This window comes from Caretta caretta, chromosome 2, assembly GCF_965140235.1.
Source record: "Caretta caretta isolate rCarCar2 chromosome 2, rCarCar1.hap1, whole genome shotgun sequence".
Lineage (NCBI taxonomy): Eukaryota > Metazoa > Chordata > Testudines > Cheloniidae > Caretta > Caretta caretta.
The window spans coordinates 62,700,603-62,727,410 of NC_134207.1; the positions used below are offsets into that span (position 1 = coordinate 62,700,603).

General features: G+C 39.5%; 1 protein-coding gene across 2 annotated transcripts in view; it reads left to right on the plus strand.

Moving 5' to 3' along the window:
• Positions 1–25,697, plus strand: part of ARMC1 (armadillo repeat containing 1) — a 50,824-nt gene extending 25,127 nt beyond the window's left edge. For both annotated transcript variants that reach the window (XM_075125168.1, XM_048840801.2), the window contains exons 4-7: positions 18,390–18,579; positions 22,661–22,777; positions 22,878–22,952; positions 23,472–25,697. In XM_075125168.1, coding sequence (XP_074981269.1) covers positions 18,390–18,579; positions 22,661–22,777; positions 22,878–22,952; positions 23,472–23,663 — 574 coding nt within the window. In that variant the 3' untranslated portion in view covers positions 23,664–25,697. The remainder of the gene's footprint in view (positions 1–18,389; positions 18,580–22,660; positions 22,778–22,877; positions 22,953–23,471) is intronic.
• Positions 25,698–26,808: the final 1,111 nt, after the last annotated feature.

Below are 26,808 nucleotides of genomic sequence, written 5' to 3' on the forward strand. Positions count from 1 at the left end.
ACAATAATTATCATCAAAAATAACAAGGAGTCCTTGTGGCACCTTAGAGACTAACATATTTATTTGGGCATAATCTTTCGTGGGCTAAAACCACTTCATTAAATGCATGGAGTGAAAAATACAGTAAGCAGAATATATAGATATATGTGTGCCAGCAATGCCCCTCTGCCATGTACATTGGCCAAACAGTCTCTATGCAAAAGAATAAATGGACACAAATCAGACATCAAGAACTGTAACATTCAAAAACCATTAGGAGAACACTTCAGTCTCCCTGGACACTCAATAACAGACTTAAAAGTGGCAATTCTTCTACAAAAAAGCTTCAAAAACAGACTAAAGAGAAACTGCAGAACTGGAATTAATTTGTAAACTTGACACTGTCAAATTAGGCCTTAATCAAGACTGAGAGCGGATGGGTCACTACAAAAAGTAATTTTCCCTCTGCTGATACTCACACCTTCTTGGCAGCTGTTGGAAATGGACCACCTTGATTACATTGGCCTCGTTAGCACTACAAAAGTAATTTTCCTTCCCTTAGTATTTACCCCTTCCTGTCAACTGTTGAGAATAGACCACTTCCACCTTAATTGAATTGGCTCATTAGAACTGACCCCCCACTTGGTAAGGCAACTCCCATCTTTTCATGTGCTATAATATATATTCTGCTTACTGTATTTTTCACTCCATGCATCTGATAAAGTGGGTTTTAGCCCACGAAAGCTTGTGCCCGGATAAATTTGTTAGTCTCTAAGGTGCCACAAGGACTCCTCATTGTTTTTGCTGATACAGACTAACACGGCTACCACTCTGAAATAATTATCATGAGACTCATGACAGAATCATGAGACTCATGACAGAATCATGAGACTCATGACAGAATCATGAGACTCATGACAGAATCATGAGACTCATGACAGAATCATGAGTGGACGACACTGCTTCTGTGATATGCTGACTCTGACAGCTCTCTGGAATAAAGAGCAAAAATTGCCAAAATACTTTTTTTAAAAGGGGCTGCAGATTCTTTTTTAGTGAATTTAGTACCCAGGAAAGGTGCCAGATTGATAGTGTTGGAGACCAAAGTCACTTATCTGTGAAAAAGGAACAACACAGGCAGTTGGCAGTACAAATTTCCCCACCCTTCCTTGCCAGTATTGGGCCTCCAACCTGAGCTTGTGGGGAGCATCTCCACATGTGATGCCAATCTACATGCCCCATTAGTCCTTGGCCCCTTTTGTTGAGTATCAACAAAAATGCCAGTTGTCATGTTGGTTTTTATGAAGCAGGTGCGGGTCTACTAGGAAGTGGACTGAGATCACTAATTTATTGTACACAACCCAGCAAATGATAGAAATGTTGTGTAAGGGCTTGTCTACGTGAGGAAACAGACTAGCATAGCTCTTGGGTTATTCTCGAATAGCTCCCCATGTGGACACTCAAATTATTCCAGAATATAATGATTTTTATGCTGGAATAGAGCATTTATAGTGAAGTAATTATTCCAGAAAGAACACACTTTTATTCCTGAATAATGAGTACTCACAGTGAAGTATTCTGCAATACTTATTCCAATCAATTTCCCCATGTAGAGAAGTCCTAAGTAACAACTTTGGACAAATTACAATGGTGACCTATTTTCATGCGTTAGGGCCAAAAGGGAACATTCTGATTTAGTCTAACCTCCTGTATAGCACAGGCCATGGAACTTCCTGAAAATAATTCCTACAGCCTAGCTTTTAGAAAAACATCCAATCTGAAGTTTAAAATTGCCAGTGATGGAGATTCCTCCATAACTTTTGGTAAATTGTTCCATTACCATTCATTCCAGTCCACCGAGAGGGGTACAGAAGGTTTTTGAAGTTTTGACATATGTTCCATTCTCTATATCACTGGTTCTCAACCCACGGGTCACATGCAGCTTATTTAGCTCACAGCTGTGTGCTTAAAAAAAATTCAAAATTTGCCTCTCTGGTCTGGCAGGGAGCGGTGCTAGCTTAGGGGGCAAGACACCGTCTTGCAGCCTGCACCAGTGCTCCTGCCATCAGGGGCTGGTGAGTGCCATAGGGAGTGGGAGAGTGGGTTTGAGGGGGCGCTGGGACCTAAGGGTTTTCGGGGATGCTGCAGCACCCCCAGATTTTCAGTGGGGCTCTGCTCCTAGCCCCCCTTCCTGGGTCCTGGCTGCTGGCCTGTGCTGGGTACTTCGCTCCTGGCCTCAGTAATGTGAGGTTTCTCATAAAAGTACACATTGTGATATCAACGTGGAAGTAGTTTTAGGAGCACTGAAACAGGAAATAATATTATTACCTAAACAATCTTCATTTTCAAGTACATTATCTATATTGCATTGATTAGCATTAGCCGTGTTAATCGTCTACCCCTTTGAAAATTTTCTAGATTGTAAAGCTATTTGTCTCTCTTGCCTTACCACAAGTTTCTTCTTCTGGTAATTTTAAATTCTATGAGAGCAAGACTTTATTTTATGGGAACTGAGCTCCAATTCAGCGTTCCAGGAGCATGAAAACTTTAATGCGGAATCTGTTTCTGCATTTAACTCTTTCCAGAGTTTTCTACATTGAAAGTCTTTTGAATAAATCCTAGCTACAGTATTTAGCCTCATAACTCCCAACATAAGCAAAAGTTACAACATACATGTGTGAAATGAAGTAATTGAATTCAGTGTTTTTTTTAAAATATATTTCTGCAGATAACAAGCCCTTTCTTTTCAGTGACAGCTAGCCAACTGGACACTTTCATCATGAATGAATAGAAATAGTTCATCATACTGATGCTTGGTAGTAGTACCACAACTTGACTCTTCAGGATTTTGAAAGCCAACAGCTCTTTGCTATTATGACTGCATGTTGGTATCAGGCTTTTCCTGTTCATTCATGTTATGACTGGGGTTAGGTTAATTCTTAACCTTTCCAAGGCATGGTTTTGCTTTTTATTGGTAGGTTTCAGAAAAGTAAAACCATCTGAAATTTACCACTGAAAACCAAGAATAAGTAATCCCGTAAAATTTTCCTGGAAAGGTACTTATTTTATTTTTATTAAAAAATGTTAACCAGAAGTAGAGTTCTCCCTCAATGCTATCAGCACTACTGTTAATCTTGCTCTTTCAGGATGGTCACTGAGGAAGGGCAGGGATGACTTTATATACATCATTAATGTCATACAGTGGGGAGGGATAGGTAGAGGAGGTGCTCCTCAGGTTACCATTAAATCATTATAGCAGAAGTACCATGAAAATGATTCTTGCCATAAACATATATTACATTAAGTGATCGCTGTTCACTACTGGGACAAGCTGTTTCAACTAAATACTGTGAAACTCAGCATGAAGTTCTATTAGAGAGACAAGGTAGGTGAAGTAATATTTTTTGAAAGCTTGTCTCTCTCACCAACAGAAGTTGGTCCAATAAAAGATATTACCTCACCCGCCTCCCTTCAATATCCTGGGACTGACATAGCTACAACACTGAAGTTCTATGTCTATTAGGCCCAATTTTATCTAGCAAATGCTAAAAGCCTGAAATTTCATTGAGTAATAGGGCCTGATTTTGATGGAATGCGTCCATCTGGTAGATACCAAGCTGTGGAAGTTTAAATACTGACCTCCCTTTTAGTGTGTGTGTGTATATAGCAAGAGTTAAATGAAATTGGACAAATAGCTGGGATAAGCATATGACATCTGTTTAAATCTATTGTTACACTGTGGTTTAAAGTTTGTATTCTTTTCTGGTGATAAACGGATAATAGGCTGAACTAGTGAACACTCGATGCCTAGTTAGCATTGTGTATTTTTATTAAATAATAAAATAATTACATTGCAATAACAAGAGATTAGTGGTTTTGCACTATTAACGCTATACACGAAGGGGAATTATTTTATTGCTTTCAAGAGCATTTGTGAGACTATAGATATAGCATACAAAAACCTACATTTGGTTCTTCGAGAGTACAGGTTCATCCCACAATTTAATATTCATGTCATAATAGAATGGGAACAGATGATCAAGGAAACTGGAGAAATTTAGAGTGATTATGTAAATGTCATAAAATATTTCTTGAGCACACTGTCTTTGTCTTGCATAAAATGGACAGTCTAAATGCAGAGCTCGCTCTTATTGAAACTTTCCCTAGCTTAGTATATCACAGGTAATTTGTAAAGTTAGTATGCTAAGGAGATAACAGATCTGCTGCTTGTAATTCATCTTGCAGGTCTGTCATACCTTTCCTTCATGACCAGTAAAATTCTCTTTTTCAATACCCTGTAGCCATGGGGAAGGCACATTAATCCTAGCTCTTCTACTGACTGCTTTTAATATTTTATACTTTAAAAAAGAAAAGGAGTACTTGTGGCACCTTAGAGACTAACCAATTTATTTGCATAAGCTTTCGTGAGCTACAGCTCACTGCATCCGATGAAGTGAGCTGTAGCTCATGAAAGCTTATGCTCAAATAAATTGGTTAGTCTCTAAGGTGCCACAAGTACTCCTTTTCTTTTTGCGAATACAGACTAACATGGCTGTTACTCTGAAACCTGTCTTTATACTTTGCAACCCTTACTAGCCAAGACTTCATGCCTCTAACTTAGGGGAGGTATAACTACCAGTCACACATTGTACAGCTAATGTAACAGAAGTTTGGCAAGGTTATTTATTTTTTTTAAGATATATTTAAGACAGAAAGTCATTATGTACAATTAAGAACCGTACAAAGTGTTACTCTCCTTTTAATGTGTAAAACAGATTCATATAGATTGTCCAAAAATCTTTAACAAACTTGCACACACGGATTTATTGCTTTAACTGGCAATTGTATTGATTGGCATTTATAGGAAGAAATGCTATAGCCAAGAGTTGTTCTTGAAAGCTCTACTACTGCTCACCCCAAAAGGCTTGGCAACACATGTTGCACTCAGGCCTTGGTAGCACTCAATGCTGTCCCCATCCCTGGCGAGGACTGCCTACAGGTAGGTTGTGCTGGGACCTTGTTATAACTCTTATGTTCTGGAGCTGCTGGAAAGACAAATCTTCCAAATTTGCAGTGCTAATTCTCTCAATACCATGAGCACAGCATGGCTGGATTAGAAGGATCCATGGGTCTTAAAAGACCCCGAGATATGTTTAGGATTTAGTTTAAAACTGCCAGTTTAAGCAGCAGTAGCACACCTGCTAGACTGACCAATACAAGTTTGGCTTATCTTTGCATAAGATCTATAACATGTCCACCACTAGATTACCCAAGTTTTTCACCTAAGCAGACAGAGCAGCGATAATTTTGGTGTGAGGCCAGCTCGAACATCACACTGCCATACACAGATGAGGGCCGCAGGTTCAAATCTAAAATTTCACACTAGCAAGCTTTTAATTTCAAAAGACCACCCCCACATCCCATGCACAAACAAATTATTTAGCATCAGCTTAAGGTTATACGTTCAGCGCCAACACAAAATGAGTGTGGCGTGTGAAGAGGCAGAGGAAAACGGGTTAGGGCTTAAACTGATTTCAGATTGCAAGGCTGAAGTTCTTCAGACCATATGTGTTTAAGATGCAGGTTAATCGTTAGGCAGAGCTGGGAATAGAACTCAGATCTCTGTGACAGACCCAAGTCTCATTCATGTTGCCATGCTTCCTTTTAGGTGAAATAGGCTAAATTAGGCTAGGTTCCTCAAGGAGATAACACAATGTGGCTCTCTTCCGTCTCTAGTAGCCCTCAAAATTAGAGATGTTTGAGTCTGTTACTGCCCCCATGCTAGTGAAAATGGTCCTTTTGCTGAAGTGATAGTAGTACATGTTTTAGTTGTAGAGATCCCGGGTTCAGCAGCTGACTGCACTTGTCTGTGTTTAAACCACTGGCCCATTCTCTGCCCCCAGAGTCAGGAATAGAAACCTGGAATACTTATAGCCAACATTCTAGTGCTAATTCACAAATAGTTGTCATCGTCTTTGGGATGCTCCTCATAGAGAATAACAACATGCCTCCACTACCACTTACTCCTATAACTGAAGTGAAGAGCTCTGAGCTGTGCATCTGAAGGTTGTAAGTTCAAATTTGGATAATGAATCATGTGGGGAAAAATATATATGTTAGTATTAGGATTTTGGTATAGTTTGAGAGGATTTTGCATTGCAGAACATATTTGAATGTTGAGTTAATAGTTTAGTGTATTTTGGTTAATGAGTGCAGTGCTTTTAAGAACAGGGTGGGGGGCACGTATTAGGGTATATTTGAAGAAGACTGAGAGCAGTATATGTGAGATGGTGGTTGTGTGTGCAGAAAGTGGGAAGACCCTGCCCGTGTAAGCTCTGGAAAGGTCAGATCTTGATTTAATAAATATTCTTTCCAGAAAACTTCACCCTTGAAGGTGTAATAGTAGCACTTATTAGGGCACTGGATGCCTCTGGGCATTGCTAATGAGCTTCAGAGACTTTTGCCTATAGGTCACCAATATGAAACCAGACACTGGAATTAATATTACCAATACCGTCAAACAATCAATATCAAACACTAGTTCAACCATAAATTGCTTTATTAAATCCAAAGGCTAAATGATATCTGTACAATTGCTCTAAACATGTCTAAAAATCCTACACAATAAGCAATTCCTACCTTTGTTCAGTAGAAATCATTCATAAGCATTTGATCAAGATACTCACGAAAGGGCAAGACCTGGGTGCTTAAACCCTTAAAGAGTTCATTCTTTAACAAACAAGTGATGTCATTGCAATTGCTGACCTTAGCTAAGAAACAGATTTGGGCACTCTGGGGTTGGACTCTTTTCTTAGACCTGGACTAGACAAGAATTATAACTGGGTTGCTTTCTTCAAGATAATATTGATATGTTAAAGGACACTACAAGAAAGAAGCTTACAAGAAGCGGAAGGTTGGACATATGACCAGGGAAGAGTATAAAAATATTGCTCGGGCATGTAGGAATGTTATCAGGAGGGCCAAATCGCACCTGGAGCTGCAGCTAGCCAGAGATGTCAAGAGTAACAAGAAGGGTTTCTTCAGGTATGTTGGCAACAAGAAGAAAGCCAAGGAATGTGTGGGCCCCTTACTGAATGAGGGAGGCAAACTAGTGACAGAGGATGTGGAAAAAGCTAATGTACTCAATGCTTTTTTTGCCTCTGTTTTCACTAACAAGGTCAGCTCCCAGACTGCTACGCTGGGCATCACAAAATGGGGAAGAGATGGCCAGCCCTCTGTGGAGATAGAGGTGGTTAGGGACTATTTAGAAAAGCTGGACGTGCACAAGTCCATGGGGCCGGACGAGTTGCATCCGAGAGTGCTGAAGGAACTGGCGGCTGTGATTGCAGAGCCATTGGCCATTATCTTTGAAAACTCGTGGCGAACCGGGGAAGTCCCGGATGACTGGAAAAAGGCTAATGTAGTGCCAATCTTTAAAAAAGGGAAGAAGGAGGATCCTGGGAACTACAGGCCAGTCAGCCTCACTTCAGTCCCTGGAAAAATCATGGAGCAGGTCCTCAAAGAATCAATCCTGAAGCACTTGCATGAGAGGAAAGTGATCAGGAACAGCCAGCATGGATTCACCAAGGGAAGGTCATGCCTGACTAATCTAATCGCCTTTTATGATGAGATTACTGGTTCTGTGGATGAAGGGAAAGCAGTGGATGTATTGTTTCTTGACTTTAGCAAAGCTTTTGACACGGTCTCCCACAGTATTCTTGTCAGCAAGTTAAGGAAGTATGGGCTGGATGAATGCACTACAAGGTGGGTAGAAAGCTGGCTAGATTGTCGGGCTCAACGGGTAGTGATCAATGGCTCCATATCTAGTTGGCAGCCGGTATCAAGTGGAGTACCCCAAGGGTCGGTCCTGGGGCCGGTTTTGTTCAATATCTTCATAAATGATCTGGAGGATGGTGTGGATTGCACTCTCAGCAAATTTGCGGATGATACTAAACTGGGAGGAGTGGTAGATACGCTGGAGGGGAGGGATAGGATACAGAAAGACCTAGACAAATTGGAGGATTGGGCCAAAAGAAATCTGATGAGGTTCAATAAGGATAAATGCAGGGTCCTGCACTTAGGACGGAAGAACCCAATGCACAGCTACAGACTAGGGACCGAATGGCTAGGCAGCAGTTCTGCGGAAAAGGACCTAGGGGTGACAGTGGACGAGAAGCTGGATATGAGTCAGCAGTGTGCCCTTGTTGCCAAGAAGGCCAATGGCATTTTGGGATGTATAAGTAGGGGCATAGCGAGCAGATCGAGGGACGTGATCGTTCCCCTCTATTCGACATTGGTGAGGCCTCATCTGGAGTACTGTGTCCAGTTTTGGGCCCCACACTTCAAGAAGGATGTGGATAAATTGGAGAGAGTCCAGCGAAGGGCAACAAAAATGATTAGGGGACTGGAACACATGAGTTATGAGGAGAGGCTGAGGGAGCTGGGATTGTTTAGCCTGCAGAAGAGAAGAATGAGGGGGGATTTGATAGCAGCTTTCAACTACCAAAAAGGGGGTTCCAAAGAGGATGGCTCTAGACTGTTCTCAATGGTAGCAGATGACAGAACGAGGAGTAATGGTCTCAAGTTGCAGTGGGGGAGGTTTAGATTGGATATTAGGAAAAACTTTTTCACTAAGAGGGTGGTGAAACACTGGAATGCATTACCTAGGGAGGTGGTAGAATCTCCTTCCTTAGAGGTTTTTAAGGTCAGGCTTGACAAAGCCCTGGCTGGGATGATTTAACTGGGAATTGGTCCTGCTTTGAGCATGTTTGGACTAGATGACCTTCTGGGGTCCCTTCCAACCCTGATATTCTATGATTCTATGACTACCAGTACATTACTGAACACTTTTAATCAGTTCATGACCATCTTCTATAATTTAGAGTGTTTTTCAAGGACTTTTCCTCCTATCTTACCAGTTACCTTTTAATGTCCGCATTCTTCCCAAAACTTGTCTTTTAAACGTATTATTTTCAAGGCCCTGTTACATTCACCTCCAACCCCTCTGTTTTCAAAGCATTTTCATGGCTGCTAAAAACTCCTTTGTTTTAGTTAAACTACAAAATATATATTTTCCTTCCTTCCTTACACCAGCCCAATTCAGTTAGGGCTTAACAGTTGTTCTTTTCTAATGGATGCTTGGTAGCTCTCTTTATGAGATGAGTTTCGGTCTCAGTTCCAGCTCCCATATGGTCACAAAGTAACTACCACACTTTGCTTTGATTGGCAGACTCAGCAGAGAGGCCAAGAATTTCATGGGCCATGGAATAAGTCCCACCTGTTACTTCTAAAGGTAATTCCTCCAGCTAAAGGTTGAGGTATGATGGCTGGGCAGTGTGTTGCTCTGCTGCTGCCCAATAGATAAGCAGAGGGCTTTTTTCAGTAGGGCTGTATGGGCACTCATATTGTTAAAGCTGGAGTTTTTGGTTATATGCAGATATCTCATTTTGTTAAAGCTATCTAATGAGCATATGGAGCTGAACAAACCTAGGCAGCTGTGCAGTTACTGACAGACGGATGAAGGTGAAGAGGAAAACAAATGCTCTTCTCTTGCTGAAGCAATGCAATCTGGGCCCTCCAGATCTCTCTGCCTAATGTGTCAAACCTCTCTAGATCATCTGCTGCTAGTCATGGCTTTGGAAGAGGCTGGAGCTTTCACATCAGTAACAGCATGTTCAAAAGGCCAAGGGTCAACCTAGCACGTAATGTGAGATACAAAGGGGGTCTGGTTACCATATGGGATATTATCTTCCATTTCCATCCTTTAATTCAGACCTCTCTTCTTCCCAGTACTAATTGGAGGATCCTTTACCCACTGTGGTGAAAATCCAGAGAGCCAGCTGGGAAATAAGCTATTGAAAAATCTCCCTCTGACATGCTAGTCAATTTCAAGTTAGTTAATACTCAAAAATTCCTACTGATACATATCCTCTAAGAAGTTACTTACCTTTTGAGGAACTGGGTTCAGAAGGGTACAAGAGCATTAGATTCAACTGTCCGCTACTCCAGATTTGTCGCCAGGCCCTGGCTGGATTTGAATGACCAGATTTCTCAAGTGATAACTGTCTCATGGCAGCGGTTCCAGACAAATCACAATTTTATTTTCTTGGCAAGCCTACTGATTCTGTGCAAGAATAATATTGATTGTCTCCTATAGGGAATCTCAAACATTATTAACTTTTGAGTTATGTAATTTGTCTTCAACAAGTGGTCCAGAAATAAATAAATTCTGTGCAGCCCAGCATACCTATTCCACTTGCTAATTCTCTATACAGGCTTCCTGATGAAAAGGATGACCAATTCTTTACCCACTGAAATCTTAGTCTTAGGACAAGAATTGGATAAGCTTTTTTTATTTTCATTTTCCCCTCATAACTTACTCCTTTTGATTTACTCCCTCTACACTTCTTAGACTCTAATTGACCACATTGCTGAGATCAACCCTCTTGAAGAGCTGCTCTTTACAGTCCTAAGAGGCTCTTTCCCTTTGTAGAGGACCCTGATGGCTTGCAGGATTGCATCCATTTATTCACCTGATTTATTGCTGGGCACATGATAGCCCACCATCGTTACTGAAGTTATAACGGGTCATTCATCAGTTGTGCTAAATTTGACATCATGGCCCTGCCATATAGTGACAGCCAGATGTTCAGGGAACCTTTAGACTAGGACTCGAAGAAAATAAAAAGGTGAATAATGTGCCTATCACACAGGAAAAGTTGGAAGCTTTCATTTCCAGTTCTAATTTTTATGCCCAGCCAGACTTCAGGTATACCTCTTCATTTGATATACCAGAAAGAATAAGAAGCTCCTGTTCTTGTCAGGTCTGTGGTACTGCTTGTGGTGACAGTGTCCATCTCCAGTTCTATCAAAAGTCATAAGAACATGAAAACAGCCATAGTGGATCAGACCAAAGGTCCATTTAGCCCAGTATCCGGTCTTCCGACAATGGCCAATGCCAGGTGCCCCAGAGGGAATGAACATCAAGTAATCCATTCTCTGTCGCCCATTGCGAGTTTCTGCCAGACAGAGGCTAGGGACACCATCCCTGCCCATCCTGGCTAATAACCATTGATGGACCTATCCTCCATGAATTTATTTAGTTCTTTTTGAACCCTGTTATGGTCTTGGCCTTCACAACATCCTTTTGACTAGAGGGGCTTCTTTGCTTTCAACACTTAAGACAGAAGAGTTGGATCATTTGTCAAAAGTAGTTACTTCCTGCTTCTTTCCTTGCTGTCCTGCTTCTTGTAGTCTGGAGAAGAAATCAAGGGTATTAAAGAGATTATTCAATACCTGTTCAGCAATAGAGGCAATGTTGAGCAACTCTCAGAATCCTGATCAATTTTGTTGATCGAAAAGAGATCTCAGAACAATTATCCTATCTTAGAGCACCAACTCAATGTCCTTAGCAATTATACCAAATAATATTTTAGCCTCCAAAATGCTTGCCTACTTTTTACATAATCCCCAAGCAGAAGTAATCCCTATGGTTTTGTCTTGCAAGTCTTCTTCAATATTGTGCTCTGCCTTTTGGATTTTCATCTGTGCTGTAAATTTTCAGCAAGCTAGTGTTAGTGACAGATCCATTTCTGGAAACAAGTGTTGGCAACTTTTCCCTATTTAGCTGATTGCCATCAACATGCCGTGGAGTATCCAATCTTGTGCACCTTAGTGCCAATCAAAACTATCCCAACTGACTGAAACTATCTTGAACATAAGAATAGTGAAGCTTATGAGAAATTGGCCACTGAAAATGAATAGATTGAGGGACAGTTTGGTATATTTGATAAAAGCATATAGTTAAAGTGTATATAGAAAGATTTGTTATCCTATTATAATTTTAATAAAACAAAATTATAACCCTTATTTGAAGCGTTAGTTTATACATTTAACTCTTGAAAAATTCTTAACACCTGCCCACAGTGTGTTAAATTTGTAATGGATAACTTAGAGCTTCCTTCCATGTACTTTCAATATCGTGTAGGATAAAGTCTCTCTGACATTTAATTGGTGCACTATGGTGATTGGAAATGCAATAATTTATCAGTTATGGCAAAAAATCAGCTGATTTTTTGTGAACCTATATTTAACTGGAGAGTGCCTCTGTCAAGCATATTTATACAGTAGAACCTCAGAGTTATGAGCACTAGATTTACAAACTGACCAACCACACACCTCATTTGGAACCAGAAGTACGCAGTCAGGCAGCTGCAGAAGCCCCCTCCCCCCAAAGGAAGCAAATACAATACTGTGTTAAAATGTACACTATTAAAAAAAAAAAAAAAAAGGAAAGCAGTAGCATTCTTCTGCGTAGTAAAGTTTGAAATCTGTATTATGTCAATATTCAGTTGTAAACTTCTGAAAGAACCATAACTTTTTCTGAATTATGAACAACCTCCATTCCTGAGGTCTCTAATTACTGTATTTCAGTATTAAAAATATGCATTGTGGCCCTCTGGAAATGCTGACTTCTAACAAAACATACACTTTCCCAAACGTTTGGAAAGACAATTGAGGTTCATTGTAAGAATGGGTTTCTCCAAATAGATGTCTTTAGAGAGAATACTTTACTGAGTCCTTTCATATTATATATTTCTTTACTGATTTCAGTGGAAACATTCAATGATAAAAGGGCAGTTTAAATGTGAGGTTTTTATATCCGTGCTTCAGACTTTTCAGTAAGATTCCTCAGACCATATGTAACACGGAATGTAAATCGACCTGTGCAGAAACCACACTAGTTAGCTCTCATTTTAGGGTTAAGACAGAAATTCACTCGGTTCAGTACTATGAACATAAACAGCTTCCCTGGGACTCATAACAGGTGCTGTTTTCCATGAATATATAAATTACATTAAATGAAACTTAACTTTAAAATGTTAGGATCCAATTCTCCAGACACTTTCCATTTGGAATAGCTTTGATTACCATAAGTTATCCCATTGACAACAGTGTTAGTAGGATCAGTTATTTGCTCTTTATAAAATGTACTCACTATTTTTGACCTCTTAAATATTTGTGTCATGGGGTAGATACACCCCAACACAAGGTGTCAGGTCGCATGCGACAAATAATGGGTTACAGCTCAAGTGGCTAGAATAGATACTAATGCCCTAGCCTATAAAGTAGGGCACCGTGGCCGGAGCCCCACAGGGCCCCGCGGGGCTGCTCTGGGCCACGGAGCTGGAGCCCTTGAGTAGTGCCTGCACCCTGAGGTAGGTATGGGGCGGGGCAGGGCAGGGGGACCCTGGCCCACCCTTCTCCACCAGGTCCTGACCCAGGCCTCTGTAAAATCAGGAGTCTGCAGTTTGGCTCAGTTTCCTATTTTGAGAGTTGTGTTCCCTGGGTTGCTTCCTACCCTTGGTTCCTGCTCTGTGAGTTTTCCTGAGGGCGTCAGCATTCCGATTCACTCTTCCTCCAAGGTCTGGTGGTTCTGCCGTTGATCCCAGTGGGTTGACCTCCATGGTCTGTAGCCCCTGCAGCTCCCTGGCAGGAGCCTCCAGTATGCATCCGCTCTCCTCCTCAGCCAGCCCAGACTGAGCTAGACCACTCCCTTTTATATCCTGTCTCCTGGTTGAGCATGCCCGGCAGAGGCAAGGGGGGTGGCCTCTTTGGCCCACAGTGTGCAGTTAACCTGAGCGGGGTCAATGCAGGGTAGTTACACCCTGCCACACACTCTATCCCTCAAGCAAGGACCCCGCGAGGGTCCTTCTCCTTCATCCTCCCCTCCCATTCAGGAAAAGAAGTCCGCATTAGCATGATCCCTACCTATATGGTGTAGCACACTGAACTTGTAGTCTTGGAGGGAGAGGTACCACCACATAATCTGGGCATTCGAGTCCTTCATGGTGTTGATCCAACGGAAAGGTGCATGGTCCGTGATGAGGCGGAAGGGGCCCCCTCATAGGTAATACCTTCGGGCCTCAATCGCCCACTTCACTGCTGAGCCCTCCTTGATGGTGGAATATTTAGTCTCCCTGGGGTGTAGCTTCCGGCTCAGGTAGAGCATGGGGCGTTCCTCCCCATCCAGCTCCCGTGACAGTACGGCCCCAAACCCCACTTCTGAGGCATCCGTCTGTAGGATGAATGGCTTCGAAAAATCTGGGTGAAATAGATATACCCCATCACAATGTGAAAGATAAGAACCCTGTGATGAACTGTACACATTTAGTTGAGCGCACACACCATTGCTTCAGAGTTTACTGTGTTTGCAATTAAGTTATTTTATTTTTTTAAACAGGATCTATCTCACACATCCTCTCCTGACATATCACATACTACTTTGATCCAGTGTTGACAGTACTGCTAGAGCTTTGATTTAACTTCATTGTATTTTAGTCTTTGCTAGACTGTCTTGCCTGTTCACATTTTACTGTATTTATACTGTGCATTAGTGGTTTACATTTTTATGTTTTTTATTTTTATTTTTCCAGTAGCACCCATAGTGTTCCAGGTGCCATACAAACACAAAAGAACATAGAAGTTTTAAATATGGTATTGGTTTTACTATATATTTCCCTGGTCATGATCAACTTATTTTTCTGCCAAAAAGTGTTTAATTTTGTAATAATTGTATTAGTTTTTCATACTTTCATCCTTAATTAATCATGTGGTGATGTTATATTGTTAGTCCCTTTAACTGAAACAGGAACAGGTTGGTGCAAGACTTAGATTTTACTCTATTTTACCAGCACATTAGAAACTGTAATGTATTTGGCATAATGCTGTTTTTTGTTTGTAACTTAGTTATTGGAATTATTGGCAGTATTGCATTATGTAGATGGATACTTCATATAACTTTACTTTGACTGATATTCCTATTTCTGGTTTGTATCTCTGATTTTATACTGTGGTGGTATCACTTCAGCTTGCCTCTCTTTGACTGTTCATTTATTTAGTTTCATTTTACTGCTATTGTTATAGTACGTATGCGATGTGAGCTGAATCTTGTTGAGTAACTCGCTCCGTCAAGTAATACTTATGTTTGTGGGCAACCTGCTACAAACCCTTTACATTTTTAGAAAATTAGTTATCTGCAATTTATACTGTTAAGCTTTCTTAATGCATTGATTTACAGTTCAGTATTCAAATAGTGTCTAAACCTTTTCTGAAAAATAGTAACTCTTACGTTTTATCATCTTTGTGTGAACAGAGATTCTGGTACCCAATCCCAACTCTCATTAACTTGAATGGGAAGATAGTTTGTGTTCCCCTGCAGACTGATGAGTAGAAGTTGTTAATGATAATACATTTGTTCAATGATTTTCCTTAGCAGTTTCCTTACTTTTAAAAAAAAAGGATTGTTTTGGGGACAACCTAGAGAATACTTTTTTAATGTGTCTGTAAAAAATAGCAGATTTTGCTTTTTGTGCTGTCAAATTAGCAGGTTATTTTAATAATTAAGTTATATGAAGATAGCTGGAATTATATAAGAATTCCTGCCAACTGTGATATTGGAGCACTAAATATATGCAGCTTACTGTTACATTATACATTAAGTCCCATTTCATTATTAGATAGCATACCATTCAACTTCGAATTTTAAGTTTCTGTGCCTTTTTATGGCTAATGTTTTTAGTGGGATTTTTTTTTAAGGAACTTTTATTATCGTAGTCTCTGTCTTTTCTGAACTGATTATTTTGTGTTCCATGATGTACTCTAAGGCTAAGATAAGAAACTTGTTCAGTAACTCCTCGCTTAACATTGTAGTTATGTTCTTGAAAAATGCAATTTTAAGCGAAATGATGTTAAACTAATCCAATTTCCCCATAAGAATTAATGTAAATTGTGGGGGTAAGATTCCAGGGAAATTTTTTCAGCCAGACAAAAGACATTATATAGATATACAGGATACATTTTAAACAGTTTTAAACAAACAGTGTAATATAGGTATAAATTTTAAACCAACAATTTAATACTGTACTCAGCAACGATGATAGTGAAGCTTGGTTGAGGTGGTGGAGTCAGAGGTTGAAAGAGCGTGGATCATCCAGCTGCTCCTCTTGCTGTTCTTTCCAAAGTGCTGGGGGATGCTCAACCCCTGGCTCTTCCAGCCCTCGCTGCCCTCCCACCCTGCCTTTTCCTACCCCTGCTCCACCTCCTCCTCCCGAGTGCCCCATGTCCTCGCTCCTCCCTGTGCCTCCCGCCTGCAGCTATCAGGTGTTTCGGGGTGTTCAGGAGGCTCTAGGGGGGAGGAGGAAGGCTGCGCACCGCGTCCCCCCCAGAGCCTCCTAAATGCTGCGAAACATCTGATTGCTGCAGGTGGGAGGTGCAGGAAGAGAGGGGGGAGTTACTGATCTACGGGGCCACCAGCAGGCAGGAGGCACTGGGAGGGTGGAGGGGAGCTGTCAGCCCATCCTGGGTCCAAGCCCCCACAGCCAAACAATGTTATAAGCAAACATTGCGCTACATTAAATGAGTATGTTCTCTAATAGATCAATGACATAACAACAAAACAACATTAACTAGGATGACGTTAAGTGAGGAGTTACTGTATTTAGAAAAAAGCTTTTGGGAAAAAGTTATACTGATTGTGAACTGGCCAGTTAAGTTTAATGGAAAAACAAATTATATTTGAAAGGGAATAGGTATTACAGAAGACTTTGCTTCTGTGTCTTTTAATTTTGTTGGACACAATTTAACATAACGAACGGCTGTTTAGTGTTATGGTGCCCTGTTAAGCTGTCATTTTCTTGAAAGTTAACTTATCGTTCCTTGAGGCATCAGCTCACATGGCACTGCTGTCAAATTTTAGCACCTAAATATAGACGCCATCCTTCAACTTCAAGCCGTGGACGACATGTACGCATTTTGTCCAGTGAATCTGAGTATCATGAAAAAAAAGCATGCATTTTTTATCTGACCTCGATTTACTTAAGTATGTTTTTCCTTGTAGAGGGATGAACTTAAGCATGTGCCTAATTTTAAGTGACTGTTTAAATGCTGTACTGGTTCAGGCCCCAGTGTCTTGTTTTTTATCATCTTTAGGACAAACCTCACAGTATCACTTTAATTTAAGTGCAGGCATGGTGAACATTGTACTGATACTCAAATAAGATAGTTCTTCCCTAAAGAGTTTACAGTCTAAAAGACAGTCACAGGGAAGAGAAGACAAGACTCAGTAGGAGACCTAGAGGGAGGGAATTGACTAAGATTTTGCTCCAACATTATTCTTCTGTGATATGAAATTGGGATGGAGGTAATGTTTGACCCGGGCTAGTTATTGGGATGAAATAGTAAGGAAGAAAGCTTCAAAGGAAAAACTTAGCTATTTACTACAATATATTTATGCCTATGATTGGCCACAGTAAGATGCATTGTACGATGTTGCTGTAGTGTTGTTTTTATTCATTCAAAATATTATAGTTTATTAATGATGGGTCAAATCCTGCCCTCCATTGAAGTCAGTGAAATTAATTCAGTGATGAATTTGGCCCATTAAATTCAGTTGTGATTAAGCATAAGAAAATAATGAAAGATGTCCAGTCTAATATCTAAATTCATTTCCTTTAAAGCTTCCCATATAGCTTATGCCACCAATTTTAACCTACTTTTAACTTATTTAATACGGAATATCTCCACAATGCTATTTTTAAAGATCCACAGTCGAGAAGGGTGTGGAATGGTGGTTAGAGCAGGGACCTGGGAGTCTGAACTTGTGGGTTTTAGTCCCTGCTCTGCTGTTGACTTTCTGCAGAACTTTTGACTTGTTACTTAATCTCTGTGACTCTATTTAAAATGTAAAATTCCAGGTAAAATGGGAATGGTACCCCACAAGGTAGGTAAGAGATGGAATACTTATCTCTAAGGCAGTTTGATATCCTCTCGTACAGGGGCAACTATTTATGTTATATCTACAGCTGCATTTGCTTTCTTTTTGTAGCACCAGCTATGTCAACATAGTTCTGGGAACTGAGATTAATCAAAGATGCTATTAAGCAAATAGAACACAACATGGTTGCATTGTATCCTAATCAACATGTTGTGGGGGGGGGGGGGGTTATCAAAGTTTGTCAATCAGTTTAATTATTGTGTTTGCAAGTTTCTAAATAGATATGACACATAGCAGAGAGAGAAATAAAAGCTAAAAGTGTTCTTGATATATCATTAAAAAATAATGGTGCAAAAGAAGCTCACAGGTATAAAATTAACATAAACATTCTGGCTTCAGTTTCAGGCTGGTAATAGCACTGGCATATGGATGATGGAAGTGGGTTGGGTAGACCCTCTCTTTTATTTTATTTTTTTTAAATTAAGGAGTCTTTTCTTCTAACTGCATATTAGCTATATAAAATGCTTCCGTAGTGTGCTGATCATTCAAGATACTGAGTCATAAATGGGGCAGCTAATTGAAATAAAACTGTGAAAATAGATCCTTATAAATCTCAATGTATTATTTTTTCTTTAAGGACTACTACACCAGGAGAGACTAAACTTTTAGCCTCTGAAGTCTATGACATCCTTCAAGCTTCCAACATGTCAGACATGGATGGTGTGAATGAAATGAATTCTTGCCGGCGGAAAGCTCAGTTTTTCCTGGGCAGTACAAATAAACGTGCTAAAACAGTGGTTTTACATATAGATGGCCTTGATGATTCAGTAAGTAAATCCTAAGTACTTATCATTAGGAATCAGACTGGAAATGATAGGGAAATACTGTGATAATGTACATGCATGTTATATTCAAACATACTTTGCACCAAAAAAGAAGGGCATTCAAAGAATGCTTTTATTATTTTCATGTATGCCAGCAACTCCTGTGAGTCATATTTTGAAATACTGATGTATAATTTAAAGACATTTAATGCAAGAAATATTTATGGCTAGTTGCTTTGTAACTTTGTATTTTTAAATAATTCCATTTCCATCTTTGCCAATTTTGTTTCCTGTTTCAGTCACCTTTAGAATAATTGAGATACTGCCTTTTATCAATCTCGATTCATGATATTTCTCTGTGGTCAGAGCACTGGAATCAAAACCATTCCTTATTTTTCACAATTGCCTGTACCAGCATGAGAGATTCTAGCCACTGACTAATCTTCTATTATAACTCTAAGGAACGTTGAATTTTGTTAGCGTCCTTTTGCTACATCATCTTGTAGTCTGTGAGATGTTTTCTACTATAGTGTCCAGACTGGCACTTGAGATAGTGAGATCTCACTGAGTCTTTATGTAATGTCAAAATAACTTCTACAGATTTATCCACCATACCCTGTGTACAACACCCCAGGGCTATGTTTGCTTTTTTACGGCTGCCAAATAGCATGTAGATTTTTTTAAGCATGTTCTTCACAAATGCCCTCAGGTCTCTGTATCTTCAGCTTTGTACCCATTTTAAATGATCAGACCTGATCCTTTGTTTTGTTACTTTACGTTTTTCCAAGTAAGCATGTCTGGGAACCCAGTTTATCAATAGCATTTCCTTCCTCATATTTTCTTGTGAGTACATTTAGCTCCTTTTGAAATTAGATTGTACTCCAAGTCATTTGTATGCGTAGTAAAGAAATAAGTACTTACCTTGGAACCCTTCACTTGTTCGTTTATCAGCATCACTTGCTTTTGTATCTTCAAACCAGTTTTTAATACATTCCAATAGTATGCTCCTATTATGTTTACTAACATTGTAGATCATTTGTGCATCAGAGTCTCTAAAGCTTCTCTAAAACACAGATAAACTCTATCCACTTCTCCTTTGTCTGCCAATTCAAGTACATATAATCCCGTAAATGGACTGAGGCCAGCAGGTCTGAAGACCTCTTATTTGTGTTCCCTGACAAATGGAGCTAATGCAGCTCTTTGCAATTTCACTTTTTAAGCATTGTGGCAAAGATATTCATTGCTATCCTAGTAAAAAGTGTATAACAAGGTATTTAGATGTTTGGATCCAGAGAGCAGAACTTCAGGCTTCTCCGGTTGCCTGGAATACACCAGCATGTTTTCTCAGCTCATTATTAAAGGAAAAGAAGAATCTGGCTGTGTGCTGGCTGGATTAGCTAATGTACATAGTTCTGAGTTTCATGAGACTATCAAAGAAACCCTACTGATATTCGAGGTGCCTGGAATAACACAGCAGCAGTAAAACATCCCTACAAAGCAGTTTTAAGTGTTAGAATAAGTTGGGAACTATACAATGGTAGAGGATGTGAACAATAACAATAATTTAGCTTTATATAGCACTTGACAAAGAAGATTCGGTCTGAGGTATGTGTGTAACTTCATCTATGTGTATGCATGGCTGGCCTTAGCATTTTTTGCCAGGTCTGTGAAACATTCTTACTGTCAAATAACTAACTTCATCCCTGCCAAAATTAAAACAAAAAAACCAGCTTCTGTCTGCAATGCTGCTTCCCTGCCCCCATAATTGACTCTTGTCTCCAGCGATGACCCATTACCTTCCTCTGTGTATTCATGTGAATAAAGAGCAGTCTGTTTTTATTAAATTATTTTTCTTTTTAAACTTAAGAACTGTTTCAATGTATCAAACACATCTGCAGGAATTCAAAGTTTTGAATAGACTTGTCTGATTTTTTGGGCCTGCAAATTCATATGTCAGAGTTGACCTACTTAAGGCTTTTTACCAGTTCATGTTTTGTAAGAGTGATTGGAAATCCTGTAAATCTTTCTTGACTTGTTGGAGACCTCAAATAGTTCTTGATCAGTTTATTCAAAATAAAGCTACATTCTGTAGAGTTTGATAATGATCTCAGTCAAAAAACAAAAAATGTAGTACAACAGAAGTCTGTTGATTGATCTACTGCTGTCTAATCTTCCCAATAAGACTTCATAGTGGTAACAAATGGGTAGTCTGTATAATTTTAGCCGGAGTTGGCAGGATTTTTTGTCAGCCCCAAATAATCAGAATCTTTTATTAATTTTTAAGAACACTACACGAGAGGCAGCCTTAGCACTTTTGGGCCCACTTTTTGTTATCCCTCCCACTCCCCCACGAACTGTGAATGACTTGTCTACCATAATTACTGGTAGGGGGGGAGGGATAGCTCAGTGGTTTGAGCTTTGGCCTGCTAAACCCAGAGTTGTGAGTTGAATCCTTGAGGGGGCCTTTAGGGATATGTGGCAAAAATTGGGGATTGGTCCGGCTTTGAGCAGGGGGTTGGACTAGATGACTTCCTGAGGTCCCTTCCAACCCTGATATTCTATGATACTTCACAGTACACAGAGTTGGCCTGATGGTTTTGGGAACAGTTGGCAAGATGAGTCTTTGATATGCATCTCAGACTTAACTGACTCATTATATAAAACATGGATACCTGAGTTACCTTTAGGTTTTGTTTTCCCCAACCCTAAATTCCATGCTGTGGTAGAAGGATTGCCCAGCTGGGATTTGTTCATAGTTATCAATGGAAAGGACAGTTGTCCAAATAGCTGGAGGTTGCCAAGTCTCCAGCTAGTGAAGGGATTTGTACACACTCTGGTGAGGCTTAGCATTCATGTAGTGTTTTACAACTTAAAGTAGTAAACTATCTGTGGAATAGGTATTACTCCATTTAGGGAAACAGAGACACAGATTATATGATTTGACCAAGCTCTCAGAAGGAGAGACTCTGTCAGTTGATGTATGTATCCATGCAATCACCCCTTGTTTAGTCTACTAAACCATGTTGCCTCACACCCTTTTGTGCCTTCCCTCCTCGTGGCCAGAGGTGGTTTTATTTGTCTTTCACTTGTACAATGCAGTTTGCCCCCTCCCCCCCACACTTTTGTGTAAAGATATATAGTAGCCCAGGCCTACTATATTGCCACAATTCTAATTATTAATGTTCTTTAATACAGTCCAAAATGACATTCATATGTGCATGGAAGTAAGCTGAGTTTTGCCTCTGTATAGTTTAGCTGAACCAGTTAGTTAGCAGATTGATGAAACTTGACTAACACTTGAGTCTATAAGACTGTCAAGGTGTGTATATATGTATCTATCTCTGGTAACCCACTACAATGTAGCTTTTTTGTTTGTGGTAACAGTCTCCCAAATAGATATTTTACTCTCTTTGTAGTAACCATCTTGTTTTCTAAATACTGAAAAAGTAAGAAAACATTTTAAGGTAATGTAGACTAGATGCAACCAGTATAGGTCAATGTAATGTTATTGCACAGTAGGCATTGTCACTTGCTTTAAACATAACATGCAGTTGGTTTTTTAACCAAACATTTTTTCCCTTGAAATCAGAGTTAAGATTATGCTGTGCTTTGATGTCCATGAGCTGCCACAGATGAGGTAGCTGAAGGATACAACAGCTGCTTTGATGCATTCAGTCAGTATGGATACAAGGTGTCTGATAAATAGCAACTTAAACACTAACTACACATCAATGAGCGCTCCACTCAATCCGGACTTAACCTCAGGGGACTGTTTAGCTGATCATACGGAGAAAAACATTCTTTGCTTTTCAGCACTTTTTCCTGATTATTTACAGTTGATTCCATCCTTGTCTGACTTTTAAAATATAAGCAAAAATGTTGTAAATTTTGTTATGACAAGGTTTGTAGCAATATGAAATGTCAGTATATGTGTATTAAAAATAATTGTAACCGGCACTATTTATTTTCTTCTACAAAATTACCTTATTTACCAACTGTCTTAAAAGATGCAGGAGTTTGTCATAACATCCATGGTTAATACTTTTGTATGGCCTTTGCATGTTAATACTTTATTTTTTTTTAGTCTCGAAGGAATCTTTGTGAAGAAGCCTTGTTGAAAATTAAAGGAGTTATTAGCTTTACATTTCAAATGGCGGTTCAAAGATGTGTGGTCCGAATTCGCTCAGACTTAAAAGCAGAAGTAAGTACTTACAACTGTGCTTGCTTTAAGGCCTGTGCATCTGTTGCAGTTCTATAACACTATTTTCCTTTATTTTCCTTGTATTTTCTCCCTCTTGTAGGCTTTGGCAACAGCAATAGCATCAACCAAAGTTATGAAAGCACAGCAAGTTGTGAAAAGTGAAAGTGGAGAGGAGGTGAGATACAGTTCATTCTAACTAGAGGTGGATCTGGCTTGGATCTTTGGTACCTGTACTACAATGCCCATCACTTCTATTCTTAAGGAACTGTACATTGTTGTACTTGTCAGAGATTCATACACAACATAAAGAGGATAAAGTGTATACTGCTCAAAGATGTGAATCCATATAATAGTATTCCTAGAAATTACTGTTGAACTGTTAGCAAGAGGTGACCTGGAGAGATGAGTCTGGAAACTGAGATTTGGTTTCTGTCAAGAAGGCAAATCTCAATGATGTGGTTTTATTTCACAGCTGTAGAGAAAGATAGTCTGACTTTTTGGTGGTATGTTTTTACCTTAAACCTGTACTTTTCTTGCATATGGTCTAAATAAAATGGATTGACAGTGCCTAATATCTACCATGGCAGTTATTTAGGGAGGTGTTCATTGCCTCTCAGGATGAGGCCCTTGTCTTTTTTTGTATTCATTTTGATTCACAGCATTTGACAATTTCTTGAACTCTTCTATTCATCAGGTGCTGGTTCCATTCCAAGATACTCCTGTAGAAGTAGAGCAAAATACAGATCTACCTGACTATTTGCCAGAGGATGAAAGCCCTACAAAGGAACAAGACAAAGCAGTATCCCGGGTTGGGTCACACCCAGAAGGTGCAGCCAGCTGGCTCAGCACAGCGGCAAACTTTCTGTCCAGGTCTTTCTACTGGTGACTTGCGTTGTGGTTAAAGGACTGCATGAACAACCAACAGGGTGGCCAGTTTTCCATTGGTGTGGTGAACTGCCAAGTGCAATTTGCAATAAATTATCACGAAAAGATTTTAGATTACACAAATGTATGCTGCATTTTACATTTTATTGGCCATTTAGCCTGTTAGGCAGGTCAAAGGACAGAGGCCTCAGATCAAGTCGCTTTTGTTTGTTTTCATGTACATTTTATTGTCTCCTTTTTTAAATGGGTCCATTATTAAAAACCAAACATTTATGCTTATGGAGCTTTAAGTTTGACTTCACACGAAGCAAGCGATAGGGAGAACCCATTCAACTCAAGTCTCAGGACCTCTGTGAAAGGAAATTCTTATTAGTTCTAGTTGTGCATGAATCAAAATGCCTTTTTTGTTTTGCCTTATTTCAGATTTATTTCTTTTGGTTTTCTAGACATTGACTCCAGATGAAAATATACCCTGCCTTTGTTTTGCCTTTTATTTTTGCCAACCATGTTCAGAACCAGCATTTCATATTAATTTTCTGTATGAAAATAAAATTGCTACACACTTGAACTTTATAACCCCTTATGTTTGTTGAAATATTTTTCAGCCCTTAAACCACTGGTGAGCTATGAGATTAACATATAAGGGATTAAATGAGCAGAAAGAAGTATGTATGTATGTATGTATGTATATGTTATACAGTAAATAAACTGCTGTAGGAAAATCATTTCAATGATGGGTGTGAGTGACTTTGTGTATATAGTACCAGATACTACTGACTGCCATGTAGGCTGGTTAAGAAGATCATACTCCCAACAGCTGTGATCTGCTCAACTGCTTATTGCAGTTTCTTCTGAGATAGAAGGTGGGTTGTTGGCCTTACTCAGTTATCAGATAGTGTCCACTATAAGTGACTATAATGGTAACTGAAACTTCATAAACTTGAAAAATAAAACAAATTGAATGCCTGTTCCGCCACAGTGCCACTCTCATAAATTTTGACTTTAAACTTTTATTGCTTGGCAGAAATCTGATCGGTAGTACTGTAGTTGTTTCCTCTTATTGCCTTCATTATTTTCCCATGAAAGCACATCAACGTGGATAAGACAAAAAACATACCTGAACAATTGGTTTTGTCTTGTTGTTTGCAGACAGTGTAAGTTTAAAGATGTCTTGGTCATTAACATCTTCTCTCTGTTTTGTGACCAGAAAAGATAACAAAAGTAGGTAGAATCTATGAAAGTGGATATTGAAATATTAGTAAGCATTTTCAGTGTTCTGAAAACTACAGTACTGCTTTGTTGCTTCACAGGAATACAGCTAAAAAACTGTAATGCTATTATAAAACTGACCAAAAAAAAAAAAGTGTGTTTTGTGATGACATCCATGCTATAACATTGGCTACATTTTCAATTTGGAGACTGAGACAAATGTTTGCTCCATAAAAGTTACTCCCCAGTGTTATGGGCGGGGAGTAAAATCATTCACAGGCTGTCATATTAATGCAACAGTGTACAGGAAAGAATAGTGTAAAATAACAGTAACAAAAGTCAGAGTTGACCCACTCAAATTCAGTGTCATTCGGGGACGAAAAAGGTTACTTTCAGACTAGATGTCTCTGTTTTTTAATGTAGCTAGCTCATTTTGATTCAGGTTTATACGCACAGATTGAAAATACAAGCTTTCCAGGGCATGTATTGCTTTAAATATGTAATATTACTCATTTTGCAGTCTAGAATGTTACAGTACCAAATGTGTTTGAAAAGCCCTCTGTTCTATAGCCATGAATGCAAAGTTTACTTTTCTCTGTTAACATTTGTTTGCATTTTGTATTACTGCACATCTACTTACTAAATTACTATACCCCTTTGGATATTAATGGTTCAGTACAAGTAGGTATTACAGTTTGTGCATTCAGTCTTTAGGTATGCTATTTTTTGACAGTATTGCAGGTCTTGTAAAACAGTTAAGGCATCTGTACAAGTTTTTGAAATATATTGTAAAATAATAAAGGGTAATATAACTAAACTAAACATACTCCTGCATCCTGTGGTTTTTGGGGTATAGTAATGACAATTGACTTCTGTTATGTTCTTGGGTTTTCTACTTCTAAAAGCTCATGCTCTTTATTTTTGGATTTCAAGAGAGAGAAACACAAATACCTCATCATAATATCAAATGACCCATGCTCAACCATTTCTTTAGTGTGTTATGTCCTGCATGCTGCAAATATTTTTAGAATGTGCTTTTATTTAAACAGTATTCTTCAAGTGACTGTGCATATTAACATAGGTTTTGTGCTATCTGGTGCAGCCAAATGGTAGGACCTTCTCCCAGCAGTGCCCATTAGAGTGCGCGTGCAGCTCAGCAATAGTGCCTGATTCTCTGCCTGAAGAGGGGGATGAGGAGATACTGTTCAACAAGAGGAGCTATCAGATGGATAGAGACTTTGATCCTGATTTGGCACCTGATGAACATATGGGTATTGCTTCTGTGTCATCTCCTTTTGAGAACATTTTGCAATTCTGTGACCTGGTGGATTCTATGGCATCCACTTTGAACTTACCTTCATTGTTGTGCGAAGACATTACATCTGGTATTCAATGTTTTTGGTGCTATTTTCAGGTGATTAGTGTTACCATCTGTGCTGGATGGTCTCTTGCAGCCTGCTGAGACTATTTGGGCTACCCATGCTTCTTGTCAGCCTGTATCTAAGAAAGCTGAAAAGTTGTATCAGACACCTTATAAGGGTTGTTGTATTTTCACTCTCACCCTGTGCCGGACTCTCTAGTGGTTGCTGCTGCCAATAATAGGCTTCAGTCTGGTGAGGCCCATTCAACTGTGGACACAGAAGGGAAGAAAAGAATATTGATGCCCTGGGGCAGGGAGAGAGATTTTTGTTCTTCCTCATCTCCTCGAATTAGTGTGCCTTATTACCAGAAGGGTGATAGCCCATTACCAAGTCCATCTGTGGGAGAAGCTAGCTCTATTTGCACAGGAACTCTCAGATGATAAGAGAAGCTTGGCAAATGCATTATTGATGGAGGGACAACATCTACACACAACATCTTCATCACAGTCTCAGCATAAAAAGAAATAAATCCAATCCAGACCTAAATCAAAACAATCTGTTCCTTCCTCTTCATCT